At 46.0% G+C, this 15,845-nt stretch overlaps 1 protein-coding gene across 1 annotated transcript; it reads left to right on the forward strand.

Moving 5' to 3' along the window:
- Positions 1–3,447: 3,447 nt before the first annotated feature.
- LOC138788128 (cathepsin D-like) lies at positions 3,448–13,455 on the forward strand. The gene is made up of 9 exons (XM_069965677.1): positions 3,448–3,614; positions 5,424–5,574; positions 9,682–9,805; positions 10,052–10,170; positions 10,419–10,618; positions 12,403–12,525; positions 12,821–12,965; positions 13,089–13,187; positions 13,279–13,455. The coding sequence occupies exons 1-9, from the start codon at positions 3,544–3,546 to the stop codon at positions 13,438–13,440; spliced, it is 1,194 nt and encodes a 397-aa protein (XP_069821778.1). The 5' UTR covers positions 3,448–3,543; the 3' UTR covers positions 13,441–13,455.
- The last annotated feature ends 2,390 nt before the right edge of the window (positions 13,456–15,845 follow it).

Genomic DNA, 15,845 nt, shown 5'->3' on the forward strand with positions numbered 1-15,845 from the left:
CTCGGCACATGGGCTGGATTGTTAAGGACTTGTGCAGTGTTCAGCATGGAGAAAATGTTTCAGTGGCATTACTAATGATGAAGAGGGTGGGGAGGAGGGACGGAGGGGTGGTGTAAAGTTAGGGCACAGATACTCCAGTTTGGCACAGGGCTTCAAGTTTAAAAGTATTTTTTTTTAGGACAATAACTGCATCACCTGCCGAACAGACCCCAGGACAGATCTTGGATTAAAAGCAGCTATTCAAAGGTACAAGTAGTTTGGGGGGATCAGATTGTGGGTACAGAGTCGTTTTATGCAAATTTAATGTTCAGCCATATCTATTACATCTCCAAGCAGCTTTCCCAGGACCCTGAAAGGTAAATCTGCCTAAATAGATTTGGGATTTTGCAGTTTTAGCATTACATGGTAGACTTGTCAGTTACAGCTTTCCATGGCTTCTTACCCAGCTTTTCTTGGCTCCTGCATAACAAATCTGACTATTTACTCTCTAATATGAGAATTTGGGACCTAGGCAGATATGGTGGCCTGGGAAAGCTGGGTAACAACCTCTGTTGAGCTGTGATGAAGGGTTAATCATATAAAACACCCAGGGTGCATTAGTAATATACTGTACTGTGTCTATCAAGCAGTATCAGGTATGTGGTCACCATTGTGGTGCCCAGGGCTGAATTCAGCACGGGGCTTACCTGGGAAGGTGCCAGGGCCCCATCGCCTCTAGGGGCCCAGAGAGGGATGGGGGCCTGATGTTCCGATGTTCAAACCACTCACTGTAGTGCAGAGTAAGTAGGCCGAACATCAGAAGACAGATAAAGAGCAGTCCTGCAGAGAGAGAGAGAGGGATGAAGGACCTGTTTACATGACCTGCAGGTTCTCAATACTACAGTGTGGAGATTGGCGGGCAGAGAGGAAAAGGGAGAAGCCTGAGCTGTAAGTGCTGTGTGTCAGTCAGTAAGTAAGTTAGTAAGTGTTTGTCAGTCAGTAATGTGTGTCAGTAGTCAATAAGTGTGTGTCAGTCAGTAAGAGTGTGTGTCAGTAACGTGTGTCAGTCAGTAACGATTGTCAGTAATGTGTGCCAGTCAGTTAGTGTGTCAGTCAGTAAGTGTGTGCGTGTGTCAGTTAGTGGTGTCTCAAGTGATTATGCCTAGTGAATGATGGATCAGGGGCCCGCTGAGCCTCTGTGACCAAAGGGCCTGCAAAACCTGGAGCCGGCCTTGGTGGCGCCGCAGTGTAGCCACTCAGCTTTCCCAGCAGCCTATATGGAATATGGGCATCAGAGGGCAGTTTTGCACAGGGCACCATGAAGCCTAAGGCCGGACCTGCATAGATTTACAGATTCAAGTTACATTTCCAAGTTAAAAAGATCATCATCAAAATAAAGTGATGTGAAATGTTTTCTTTTTCCCTCCCTCATACTCATACAGATGTGAATGCTCTGTGCTGTGTAAATAGGTCACTTTACTGGAATCTTCTGTCACCATCCTAGCACTTACCTCCTTTGAAGCGCTGCCTGTCATATATGTAATCATACACACATCAAATAAACACACCCATAAACGTACACCCTACACAATATTAGGATGTATAGGCGGAAGTGGGTGTAGTTTGTAAGTCATGGAAAGTTCTAAATAGCTTTTCCTTTGGACAGTGAAGAGTTACAGAGGCTGACACTTTCATTCTGTCCCATAACAGGACACCAGGTGTTAAAGTGACGCCACAAAAAAAACATTCTAAAAAATGATAGCAGATTTTACTGCTTTTTGGCAGTATTTTTTGGTGTTGTTTCATTGTAGTGTATATTAGTATAGGTGTTATTTTGTTTTTTATTTATTTTCTTATACCCTGCATTTTTTTCATCTGTGTTTCATCATGTGATTCCAGGATTTCTATTGAAGAATTGGGTTAAAAAAAATCAAACAAACAAACGATAGGGCATGCTGTGATTTAGCAAACTGGCCAAGGGGCACAAAATGACCAGAAAAAACTCTAAACTCAAAAACACCATATGGGTAGCATGTAGAGATGAGCGAACCTGGAGCATGCTCGAGTCGATCCGAACCCGAACTTTCGGCATTTGATTAGCGGTGGCTGCTGAACTTGGATAAAGCCCTAAGGCTATGTGGAAAACATGGATATAGTCATTGGCTGTATCCATGTTTTCTAGACAACCTTAGAGCTTTATCCAAGTTCAGCAGCCCCAGCTTATCAAATGCCAATCGTTCAGGTTCGGATCGACTCGAACCCGAACCCGGTTCTCTCATCTCTAGTAGCATGTCATATTTCCCTATTGACTCTAAACTAACATCTGGCTGCAGCATTTCGAGCCAAAAACACCACATGCCAGTTCTGGCAGAGTGTGACAGCTCCCTTATAGCTGTACAGAAACTGTGGGGTGCAGGTCATTCGTCACTGCATAAAAAATCGTCTGCTATTGGGTAAAAGTGGTACCCATAACTCTTAGGGCTCGTTTACACTATGGTATTGGAAGCAAAAGCGAAATTCTGTGTGGAATCTTCCAATTCTTTGAGCGGAGAGGGAGCCCTCTCATTAAAACAGATAGAAGGCAGAATTCTGCGCCAAGTACGCGTGCGGGGGTTTCGCACGGCGCAGATTCCGTAGTCTGAACAGGCCCTTATTCAGTCAGGAAACATGGCCACTAGACATCATATGCAGACAGACCAGTCTATGGGAGCTCTTGCACTAGAGCGTTCTTGATGACACCTATTGGGCACAGGACCCAGGGTTATTCCCATAGTGAATCTGACAGGGCAGGTAACCTTATAGTGTGGAGCGCCGTGGGTGGTACAACAAGCCCCTCTGTCTTCACCAGGGCTCTTTGATATTGTGCTAGGGCAACAAACTAAATCTGTGCTGCAGGTAAAAAAAAACCTGGCTATGTTTATCTAATTTTCTTTGTTTTGGGGGTATTTATCATCTTTTGGGGTGTACATGGACATCCTCTGATGTATGCTGTGATGTACTGACTATGAGCCCAGTGAGGTCAGTGAAGTGAATGTAGTCATCCAGTGACAATGCTCCATCCACTACTCTGCAGGACTCATAAGGGAGGCGGGGTCTGCAAAATGAAAGCTGGAGGGTAAGTAGTCACCAGATGACTGTGTTCAGGCCTAAAGCTCCAGTGTAAGTACAGAACAGTATGTGTCAGCATCATTTTAGTTCCCTATCCAGTGGTCCTCAGAGGCTAACAGGACATGATGGGAGTTGTAGTTCTGCAACAAGAGGGGAAACACTGGTTTGGGAATACCACTTTAAGGCATGATCAGGGAACTTTCCTATAGCCCTGTGACGTATAACAGGATTAGGATTATTCACTTCTACATTTCCTTCATGTTACAGTGTTACTGTGCTGTGCTCAGAATCCTCTAGGTGGCGATAGCGAGCACACTCATGCAGTAAACACATCGGCTGGTCAGGTGACTGGAGGGGGGTGGTCAGGTGACGGGTCACGTGTGTATTAGAGGACGCCGTGTCGGTGAGAGCCGGCTGCTGAGATCCTCTGTGCTGCTGATTACAGTTATTATTACCATGGATTCGCTGCTCGTGTGGACGCTGCTCCTGGGCTCTCTTGTTATACAGCCCGGGAGCGCCCTCATCAGGTAAGATCGCTGCTGGGGTGATTGCAATGTACAGCATGAATGCCCAAAACAAGGAGCATGCTGGGAGTTGTAGTCTCATAGTTGCTTTAGCTGTTTGCAGGTGCCGTAAAGCAGTTCTGGGAGCCAAACTGGGGCAGCTGTCTCCATGTGCTATAGGAATGACCCCAGACAGGGCAGTGTGCAGCTCTCTATACTATAGCAGAGACCCCCAATCTGTGGCTCTCCAGCTGGTGCACAACTACAACACCCAGCATGCACTGCCAGCCCTGGGCAGCTAGACATTCTGGAAGTTGTGGTGGCAGGTGCATGTATTCTCACCTATAGGCCTGGACTAGGAAGGACGGAAAGTCCCATGACCTGACCCCCAGAATGGGCAGGGTTACACAGATCCTGCCTGGAACTTTTGGGGGTAGTTTGGGGATGGGCGGGGTGATTTAAATATTGGTAATTGTGTATGAGAACCCTGACCAGAGACAGCTGGGGGTGGGGGGCAAAACACATCTAAGGTCTCAATGGGCCCCCCCAACCCTTTGCCGTGCTTTGTAGCTGAACTAAGTAATAGTGCCCCAATGCAGTGACGGTGCCCTCTTACTGCCCCGACGTAGCGAGGGTGGCCTCTCACTGCCCCAACGTAGCGAGGGTGGCCTCTCACTGCCCCGACGTAGCGAGGGTGGCCTCTCACTGCCCCGACGTAGCGAGGGTGGCCTCTCACTGCCCCGACGTAGCGAGGGTGCCCTCTTACTGCCCCCACACAGTAATAATGCCCAAATCAATGTTGCAACAGGGTAATTGTACCCCCTTAGCACTCTGAGAGAATGATAGTTCACCCTAGACAGTACTAGTGCCCCCTTAGCACCCTGAGGGAGTGTTATTTCTCCCCACGGCCCCTACACAGTAATAGGCCCCCACTTAATGCCTACACAGAGTAATAGTGCCCTCATATAGTCCTGACAGTGCGCTGGGCCTTCTTGTTCAGCAGTCTGTTCAGCCTCTAGGAGAAAGGCGATAGTGAAGCAGAATAACAAGGCTCGGCCGGCATGTCTGCACAGGTTGTACATGATTATATTATCTAGTATAACGCTCTGATCATGGTCACATGGCTGACGCCTATTCTGTCAGTGTTATTAGAGGCCGCTTGAAGAACTAGTCCTTGCTATAACTATTAGTGATATGTTTGAAGAGTCACATGATACTGGTGTAACACTACAGCATAAGGGTACAAGCACACACACCGTTTACGTAGTGTATTTACTGCTGCGATACGCAGCAGATGCGCAGCAGATTAGATCTAAATAACGGAACACAGCATCAAATCTGCACCATCACATCTGCTGCGTATCTGCTGCATATACGGTGTGTGTGTTTGTACCCTTACTGGTGTAATTCCCATCTAGTGATGTTCTCGCATAATGATTGTCATAGGGATTGGTGAGGGTCCCGAAGAACGGATAAGCACCGGAGGGACAGATGTCCCAGTGAGGAAGCGAAACCCGAGTTGTATAATCCAGACACAGAAGTTGTCGTCTCTATTTACATCAAGCAGGAAACCCCGGGAGGCTTCGCTGACTCTGCAGACACAAGCGTCGCTCTGACTTCACTGTTACCCTAAGGGAAAGAGTCATGTGCACAAACGCCACCATGGCAGTAATCCAGACCACATCACATTTTATCTAAGGTTCTTGTTTTTCCCCCTACGGGGTAACAGTGAGGTCATTGATTTTTAGCTGCATCCTAATAATGACAGGGTAATACTTTTAATCTCTTGCTATGTCATGGCTTCCATTTCTCTATTTTTGTCTGAATTTGCAGGGTCCCATTAAAGAAAATGCCGACGATACGCCATACCATGGCCGACTCCTTCTCTGACCTACAGAACCTCATAGGAATAAAAGGCAAATATTATGAAGGCTTCCCATCCAGCAAAGAGCCCACTCCTGAGAAGCTGCTGAACTATCTAGATGTGAGTACAAGGTCTCTATGGGACTTCTTTTCCCTACACTTGGAACTATCATAGTCACATGACCTGACAATGCTAATGCTGCACCCAGTTATATATTCTACCTCGGTGTTCTGGAGACTATAGGAGCATGTGACCAGGTGACTCACAGGGAAGCAGACACGGCAGCTCTGCTACAGTCAGTAAGACCTTTGGAGCCATAGTCACATGGTCCTATGGTAGAGAGCCTGTAACAATAAAAGTACTGTGTCTGAAGCAATGCTCTGTGAGCTCAATGCATTAGTGGTGCTACCAATCTCTCTGGTAGTATACTTCGGTGTACCAGACTGCACTGTGTAGCCTAGATACAATTGCATTCACTTGTCACTTTTTGCTTCCTCTCATCCACTCCGTCAGCAGTACACGAGTTATTGCCATAAAGTGCTGGTCCCCCCACGGTGCTAGGTTTTACTATCGTACTTGATATCATCCATAGTGAGTATTTGTCACATGACCTTTTCATCTATGGGTGACGCATCGTCACATGATGAGGGGCCTGGCAGACTGGTGATGGTACAGTATATTGTAATGTTATGGCCATAGGAACCTTACTGTTAGGGTATGTTCACACTAAGTAAATGTGGCGGAATTCGACCACTGAACTCTCCGCCGTGGAATCCCGCCTGCCTCAGTGTGACACTGCTTCTCTATGGGAGGGCTTGCGCCCCTCTGCTCAAAGAATTGACATATCTATTCTATGCATGGAGAGCGGCAGGAGCAGAGGCGCGCGAGCCCTCCCATAGAGAAGCAGTGTCACACTGAGGCAGGTGGGATTCCACGGCGAAGAGTTCCACAATGGAATTCCGCCACATTTACTCAGTGTGAACATACCATTAGCCTGGAAACCCTGGTAGGGGTAGTTCACACTGAGGAATTCTCCAGGAATTGTAGAGGAAAGTTTTCTGCTTGAAATTCCTCGCCTATTCAGCTGTGGCAGAATAGGAGCAGAATGCAAGCAGAATTTAAAGGGGTATTCCCCCCCCCAAGAGCAAAAAAAATGAAAATACTCCCAAACCTAGCTGGTCTTACTCACCAAGTCCCCCTGAGTATTTTGAGCCGTCTCCCATCTTTCTAGCTGCTACCGTTCCTGAGTTACACGTTTTTCTAAGATGTTCTATATTCAAGATCGGAAACTACATTTCCCATCATGCAATGCTTCTGCCTGATGATGGCGATGTAGCAGAGCTGAGAGAGCGATGGCGATGTAGCAGAGCTGAGAGAGCGATGGCGATGTAGCAGAGCTGAGAGAGCGATGGCGATGTAGCAGAGCTGAGAGGGCGATACACACACACACACACATACCTATACATACACACACAGGCTCTGGGGGATTCTCCACAGCTGTTCAAAGTAATTACTTTTGCCAAAATAGAAAAATGCAAGAAAACCTGCGAGTGTGAATACCGCCATGCCGGGCACTGTGCACACACTCATCCTGTCTGCCGGACACACACTTTATTTATTCCTCTCCTATCTGCACAATAGTGTACTGTAAGCTAGGATTACCGCATGTAAAACCGCACTATGCCAACTTGTCAGAAAACTAACAGCGCGTGAGCCGGCGAGTCGCCTGGCAGAGCTGCTGCAGTCACCGTACAGGACGGCGGGGCAGCCATTATACTCACCCCTAAACCCTAGAGTCCTCACCTCGCAGCCCCTGCAGCCGTGACACACCATGCTACACCAGCCCAGAGCCGTTCATGTACGGACCGAACCGCACAGTCACCAGGGCTTTCTCCGGGAGTCGTGCACCCGGGGGCTGGATACAGGGCTGCACCAGGTAAGCTCTGAGCGGGGGACGGGCGGCCACTGGGAGAACACGCGGGGGCTGCACTCATAGGAGCTCTGGGGCGAGCAGCGGGCGGGCGCCGCCGCAGGTGCAAAGAAGCTCCGGGGTGAGCGGCCGCCACAGGCTCCACCTGAAGATTGCACTGGGGGAGAGGGGGCTGCACCACTGACCGGGTGAGCTGCGGATCAGCTGCAGAGCCCGTAGTTCGTGCGGCCACTGGGAGATGGGGGGGGGGGGGGGGGGAGTGTTGATTCGCGGTCAGCCACCGGGAGAACACGGGGGGGGGGTGCTGGTTTGCGGTCGGCCACCGGGAGATCACGGGGGAAACAGGCTGTGGGGCAGATGAGCTCCATCGCGAAGGGGGGGGGTACACTCTGCTGTCAGAGAGAGTGACAGTGCTCAGCAGCAGCTGCTGTCACTGTGTCACTGTCCTCCCTCTCTTCAGTGTGCTGGGTTAGAAGCACTAACCCGGCCCATTGAAGAGACTGAGGACACGTGATGCCGTCTCGGAGGGTGCGGGCCAGGAGCAGGAAGCATGTCGGAGTGGACTGAGAGCTGATGATTCTATGCAATCCGTGGGGGTGGGGGCACCTAGATGACAGCAAAACTGTGCAGAATCCATAATAACTTTATATTGGAAAGATGGAAAGCTACAGGTGAGCAACGTATCAATGCAAAAATAATTTGGGGTGGAATACCCCTTTAAGCCCCATTGACTTCTATAGGATTCCTCTAGCAGAATCCGCCCAAAGAACTGAAAGAAAATTCTGTTTGGAAATTCTGCAGTGTGAACAACAGAGCAGAAATCACATTGAACATGGGACATTGCTTTGTACATATTTTACAGGAGGAATTTCAAGTTGAAATAAGAGCAGATTCCTCTTTAATTCCTCACCTCTTCCTTAGTGTGAACCCACCCTTAGGGTATGTTAACGCCATTCAAGTACGGCGGAATTCCGCCGTGCTAAGTGTCCCAATGTGCGTGAGAGGGCGCGCACTCCTCTGCTGCCGCCGATTTCCGCTCGAAGAAGTGACATGTCACTTCTTTGAGCGGAGAGCGTCGGCTGCGGAGGAGCGCACACTCTCCAATAGACGGGCTATTTCACACTGAGACAGGCAAGATTCCGCCAGTTTTACTCAGTGTGTAGCTACCCTTATAATAAGAATTATGCCTGTAGAACAGAATTCATCTACATTGCAGTGTCATCTTCAGCTGCTAGTTCCTATTTGCTAACATTGTGTCTGTTTTTTTTCTTGCAAGATGTTGCTCCTCATTTAACAGTCTTGGTCAGAAATTCTCGACCACTTCCTATCTTGTGACAGCGCCATCTTCCTTCTTTTATTCATCTGTTGCAAACAAATATTAGAAAGCTTTGTGCTGGACAAAATGGGGCAGCATGCTGTTCTTTTGTTAGGTAAAATGTCACCATAATGGAAGTCCACCAGCTGCATTCAAACCACTGGGAGAAGGGTGTGCGGCTTGAAGGAGTCCATCACATACATCTTTTTCATAGTTTGCTTCTATGACTGAGCAGAACATCAGCCAAACTGGAGTGGTGTGGCTCCTTTGCTGTATGTCATAGGTTTGCATCAGTTGGACCTCCATCAGTCGCTAGAACAAGGAGGGAGTCTCGTCACTGCAGAACATGGGTACCACAGCATCTCCCACCTCCTTTTAGCACCTCATTGCTAGGGGGGACTGAACAAAACTTTTGACTTGTCAAAAGTTTTTCAAAGTGACCGTTTTAAATTAAATTGGCCGCAGCATATAGAGGTAAAGGAAAAAAAAACTAAAGGGGTTTTCCTTATAATAATCACACTGTGTGATCAAGGTTGGCCTTGGTTTCAGATGAGCATGATAAAGTCAGATTTTCTTATCTGTTGACCTAAATTGCAGCACCAGGCATTACTTTGATGCTGTCTGGGTGTGTAGTAATGGTTGGCCCAGCCATAATAGGGATGTGAAAATGCTGTTGTTCGTCTCCATATGTTACTGCTTCAGCCCTGTCCTGTTTCTCCTGACATCCCCTTTCCCAGCAGATAGAAGGCCAGTATCTTTTTTTTTTTTTTTTTTTTTTTTTTTTTTTAAATCCTTGGCAGCCTCCTTACTCTTTTTACACCTGCAGTATTGCAGCAGGAGTTGTCGGCTTCTTATTTCAGTGGCTCTCACAGTTCCGATGCTACATAACCAGTGAGAGAAAACAAGTCTACAAATACACGGTCTGATATTTTATTTCCATGTTCCAAACTGCATTGATGTAAGTGTTCTCCTCCTCTGTCAGGCCCAGTATTATGGTGAGATCAGCATTGGGACGCCTCCACAGAACTTCCTGGTCGTGTTTGACACTGGTTCCTCCAACCTCTGGGTGCCGTCAGTCCACTGCTCCCTTCTGGACATCGCCTGCTGTGAGTTTGCGCTATATATTTGTGTTTGGACAAAGATTTCTGTGATCGTCGAGTTTAAAAGCTTCGGCACTGGCCTTTCTTTTTAGATCACCCATTTGTTCCAAACTAAATGTAAAAGCAGAGAGAACTTAGTGGGACACAAAAATGAGTATTTGTGTATGTATGTGTAAAATATACAGGGGGTTGTACAAGATTAGAGAATATGGCTTTTTTCACATGAATAACTCTGTTCTTATCTTGTAACAGTGGTGCACCATAAGTACGACTCTTCCAAATCCTCAACTTACGTGAAGAATGGTACAGACTTTGCCATTCAGTATGGTAGCGGGAGCCTGTCTGGATACATCAGCCAGGACACTGTGTCGGTAAGATCACATCTGGGTGACTTTTAGATCCATGTTTATGTTGGCTTTGTTGCTTGGCGCCATACAAGAGAGCCTAGCAGGTAAATGCTTTAGAAACTATGGACCTTGTTGAGGCAAAAGGCACAATTGAGTTCCTGTCTCCCCTAGGTCCTGAGGCATTCTGCTGCATGATGTGTAGCTGATGGGTCTACCTTATCTCTATGACCTCTAGTGACTGTAGTTAAGCGTTCATTCTCACCTTATTTCAGATTGGAAGCCTTGCAGTAAAAGGGCAGCTGTTTGCAGAAGCTATAAAACAGCCTGGGATTATATTTGTGGCAGCCAAGTTTGATGGCATTTTGGGCATGGCCTATCCTCGAATTTCTGTGGATGGAGCACCTACTGTTTTTGACGATATCATGGACCAGAAGCTTGTAGATGAAAATGTCTTCTCCTTCTATCTGAACAGGTATACATCTTTAATAGCTAAATTCTACCCCTTATTAAAGGGGTTGTCCTGGAAAAATTCATACTTACCTGTCCCGCTCCCCCTGCTTTGCGCTGCTGTCAGCTTTTTGAAAACATTCAATGAAGTGCCACACCCACCAGGAATGGTCACTCAACATAGAGTATTTGCTGACCGACCAATTACTATAGGAACCGGACATCAGCAAATGGGAAGCGGGACAGGTAAGCATACATTACTGACATGTCCCTGGCAACATGGCTAAGTATACCATTTTTCCTGGACAACCCCTTAAATAATAATCCTACACTGAGATTACAAATAGTTTCTCGGGGAGGCATTTGGTTACATGGTCCGCCCAGTTCATCAGAAAGATTGTGTTGAAATTTTTCTTTGCTTTATGTGTTATTAGCTACGCTAGTTATGTACCCCGTGCTGTGGATTGTAGTAAGTGTTCACTCTGTTAGATATGCTGCCCTACAGACTGACTAACCATGGCTGCTGTTATTATTGTTATTATTATCATTATTATTATTAATAATATTTCCTCTTATTACTATATCTTCCACTTTATAAGATGCCTTTTTTTTCCACCCCAAAGCGGGTGGAAGAAACTTGGTGAGTCTTATAAAGAGGCAGACGGCAATACTCTGAGCCTCCCAGCCTCCTCTCTTCCGGGATTTATCTCTGCAAACAACCACACTGCACACTGAACACAGACCCCCTCCTACCCCCACCCCTGCTGTTGTGCCCCATACTTTTTCAGCGGTGTGAGGAGGCTGTCCATTTTGGATCTCTTCTGCCTGCGGACCATTGCTGCAGTGGGTCGCGTTGGGTGGCTTCAGGGAGCATGAGTAGGCACTCTGGGGTTGCTGGGGTGAGACTTTGTGGCATGGGGAAGTATACAGCCGGGACCTTGGTGCAGGAACCCTCCTCCTTGCGTCTGGCTACATCAAGGGCCAAGGTACGCTCTGCCCCACACTTTGTCCTCAAAGAAAGCAGCTGCACATATCTCCACAACCACTGCAGGAACTAATGAATGGACATCCTAGGAGAAGACAGCGATAGATGCCAAAGTAGCAGCCACCCTAAGATATCTGCAGAGGCTGCAGGACATCCACTTACTGACTCAGTGGCTGTACAGCACTGCGGAATCCTATTTCCCCTCCAACCCCTACCTTACAGCAAGCTACACAGTACAATTTTGAAATTTAGTATCAATAGACCTCTGTATTCGGTTGTTTTAAGAACAGTGGTACGAGGGCGTTAACCCTCAATGAGCCATAGGAATAAATTCTTCCCACATACCCTCCTACAGCTCATTAAGGGTCAACTTTTTGGCACCACTGCACCCAGAACAGATAATCCACTATTACCAAATGCATTTTTCCCATAGTAGAAGTGGGTGGCAGTATAAATTGAAGGTATTTTCTGGGCAAAACTGATGAGCTATCCACAGGATAAATCTTCAGTCACTGCTCGGTGGGGTACAAACACCTGGCACAATCAGCCTTTTGGTGCCGCACTACACAGTGAACAGTCGGTCTCTATTCACTGTGCTGTGGCGGCGATCTGTAACTGCAGTTAAGCTCCTATTCACTTGAATGGGAGCTGAGATGCAGTTACACATTACCGCTGCTACACATTGAACAGAGACAAACTGTTACTGTGTAGTATTGTGCCGAAAAACGTATTCCTATTTTCCTTCTCTAAAACCAAGGGTGCATCTTCTAATAGCAAAACATCTGCTGGTTTTCTGATCGATTTGTCCACCGTATTTTTGTTAGGAACCCAGACTCTGAACCTGGAGGAGAACTGATATTTGGAGGCACCGACCCAACCTACTACACTGGAGACTTCAATTACATGAATGTGACCCGTAAGGCCTATTGGCAGATCCGTATGGACCAGTAAGTAACAGGAAGGACAATCGGACTGTATGATATGCAGTGACTTCAGTTGTATGGTTTTGGGGTTGTCTTTTCACTTTGTGCACTTTTCACTCTGGAGGTTATCTGCACGGATTCTGTAGTGTGAACGGGCCCTATGGGTGAATTTTTACACAGCAAATTAGTTTGCATTGTAGTTTTTTTTTCTTTTTGTCTTATCAGAAACCAGGACCATTCTTTTAGTCTACCATTCCCTTATAGAAAAAAATGTAGATGTTTAAGAAAGCCAAGTACTGTAACATCTCCCTTGTTGCAGATTAAGTGTTGGGGAGCAGCTGACTCTATGTAAAGGAGGCTGTGAGGCTATTGTGGACACCGGGACGTCTCTGATCACTGGTCCAAAGGAAGAAGTGGCTGCACTGCAGAAGTTTATTGGGGCCTTCCCAATGATCCATGGAGAGGTGAGCTCTGAGTCTGTAGTAAGAGTGCTGGTACTGAATGCAGTGTCTGGTCGTCTGCAGATAATGCGGTATAGGGACCGACAAGGTTGCAACCACTTTTTCTAACCGTGTTGTCTTTTATAGTTTATAGTGCCGTGTGACAAGATCCCATCACTGCCTGTAGTTACATTCAGGTTTGGAGGAAAGGAGTATAGCCTGACTGGAGAACAGTATGTGCTGAAAGTAAGCAACTATATAGTTGTATACTTGCATGTATTATAAGGTAGCAACCCTTGAAAACTGAAGCATTGACATGAATAATGCTTTCTTCCAGGTGACTCAGCTGGGCCATACCATTTGCATAAGCGGCTTCATGGGCCTTGACATTTCACCTCCAGCTGGACCACTGTGGATCATTGGAGATGTCTTTATTGGCCAATATTACACTGTCTTTGACCGGAAAAATGATTGTGTTGGGTTTGCAAAAGCCAAGTAATTTCATCAACTTTTTCACAAAAACCCCCAAACCCTCTAATGCTCATGTGTGATCCCTTCCACAGCCCAACCTGATTGGTCGTCCGGCTGGCATATTGTTCCTGATCCATACCTGCGATATGCTACATTTTCCGTTAATTGCAGAACTGGATATTCTACGTCTTTAATATTCTACTATTGCTACACTAGCTGGAGATGAAGATATTGCATCCTTGTACATTCACCATGACATAGGCTGCAGATAACTTATGGTAAATTATATTTAAGCTGCACTGAACAAACTCCACTAGACATCTACGCTGTAAATGCAGTCACGTTTAGCATGTGACCCTAGTCTTCCTCATGTTGTGTTCTTTATGGATCATCTAGTGTATGATTCCTTTTTTTTTTTTTTTTTTTTTTTTTTTTTTTTTTTTTTTTTTTTTTTTTCAGATGCATAGATTTACGGTAGGTCTACAGGGAATGGGAAAGCTGCAGCGTCCACTTGTGCATTTGCTGCAGAATTTTTTATTTTTTTTTCTGGTGTGGATTTTAACATTGTTTTGGGGTGTGTTTCTATTGGGAATTTTTATTGCATGTGCAGACTTTTGCTTAAGACCTGCAATAGAGTAAGTCTGCTGCTTGTAGTCCTGCCCTTAGACTGTGCCCAGACAGCAATAATACAGCTTCAGAGGATGGTGTATGGCAAGGACTGGAATGGGGATCCATCACAACAAAGCACCTTCTCAAATGTTTTGCTCTTAGGGCCAGTTCATACTAAGCAAAATCTGCTGAACTCTGTGGTGGAGCTCTCTGGCGTGGAATTCTGCCTGCCTCAGTGTCAAACAGTGTGTCTATGGGAGGGCTCGTGCACCACTGCTTTCTCTGCTCAAAGAATTGAGGTGTGGGATTCCGCCTATTTTGCTCAGTGTGAACAGGCCCTTATAGAGGAAGGCAAATCCCACTCTTGGCTTCCATCTGGAGCTGTTCGATGGGAGTCTGTGCTTCTAGAAGAGCCAGACTACCCCGGAGGGAGGAAATCCTTATAGGTTAGACATTGGGTGAATATAATTAACCCTTTCTTTTTGTCTTTCACTAGAATGTTCACCAGCTAACATGGTAACATTCATGGACTGCAGGGTATTTGGATCAAAAGCTTTTCTCTTCTTTAAAAGAGTAGGGTAGAAAGAAAATGACCATCCCCTTTTTAGTTTTGAGTGACTCCTACTGAAGGTTGTGGGTGTATATGTTTCTTATTTTCAGAACTCTGTTCAGATTACTGGAATGATGTTTAATAATGGAGAATAAATTCTTACAAATCTGGTTTACAATTTGTTACATTGGAAAAGAATTGTAAAACATGTATAAATATTGGTAATTCAGGTAAATATTGCTATTAATGCTTTACTCCGAGTAGTCTTTGTCTATCTCAGGAATAAAATATTACTTTGTGGAGACTTCTTTCTTTTTGTGTTTGTTATTCTTATTGGTATAGGACATTCCCATCGTCCTCTCTCTGAAGAATCTCGCAGGTCTAGTGGATTTAACAGGCGACTAGAATCTACTCAAATCCATACATGCCTTTAAAGTGTAACCTATCATTTGTAAAAACTTATGTCATAGCCACATGTCATAAGTGCATATCGGTGATGGTCTGAGTCCTGCCAATGGGTAGAATGAAGGGATAGAAGCACTCAGCACCATTCACTCTGCCCCTTTTATGTCCACTATGCGGAGATACAAGCAGTCTATGGAATTATAACTCTAGCCTATGGAACTTCCGGCCAAACGTTCCATAGGCTCCATTACAATTTAGTAGACTGCAGTTATAGCTGAGATGAAGGGAAAGAGCATGCTCTGCTGAACTCTTGATTCTAGTGATCAGCGGGGGTCTCAGCACCCGGACCGTCACCGATATGCACTTCTGAAGTTTTTACAAAAGATAGTTACACTTAATACATGTATACACTAGGGGGAACACTTCTTATACAAGAAAGAAAAAGAGATCCTCTCCAGCTCAGATAATGTTGAATGCTTTATTAGATGTGCATATAACACCAACACGTTTCAGACCCCACTGGGTCCTTAGTCATGGTTTTCTGCAATATATTCTGCTGTATGCATGGTATCCAAAATACGGACAGATAGAATTAATACTCATGAAGCATCCTGTAGGGAGTGTGTAGCAGACGCCAGGCGCAGCCGGAGGACTGGAACTAGAACACTTCTTAAGTTGGCCATTTTTTGTGCTAGGCTTAAAAATGTCCCTGTGCAGAGGTTACTAGGTTTATGTAGAAGTGCAATGCCTCCATATAAATTCTGTGCACATCAGAGCCTCTCCGTTCACACAGAGTTAGACGCAGTAAAACCGATGCCACCTCAGAGTTTCCCTAGATTTCACTGACATTTCCCCAACGTAAAAATCTT

Source organism: Dendropsophus ebraccatus, chromosome 4 (genome assembly GCF_027789765.1).
Source record: "Dendropsophus ebraccatus isolate aDenEbr1 chromosome 4, aDenEbr1.pat, whole genome shotgun sequence".
Classification (NCBI taxonomy): domain Eukaryota; kingdom Metazoa; phylum Chordata; class Amphibia; order Anura; family Hylidae; genus Dendropsophus; species Dendropsophus ebraccatus.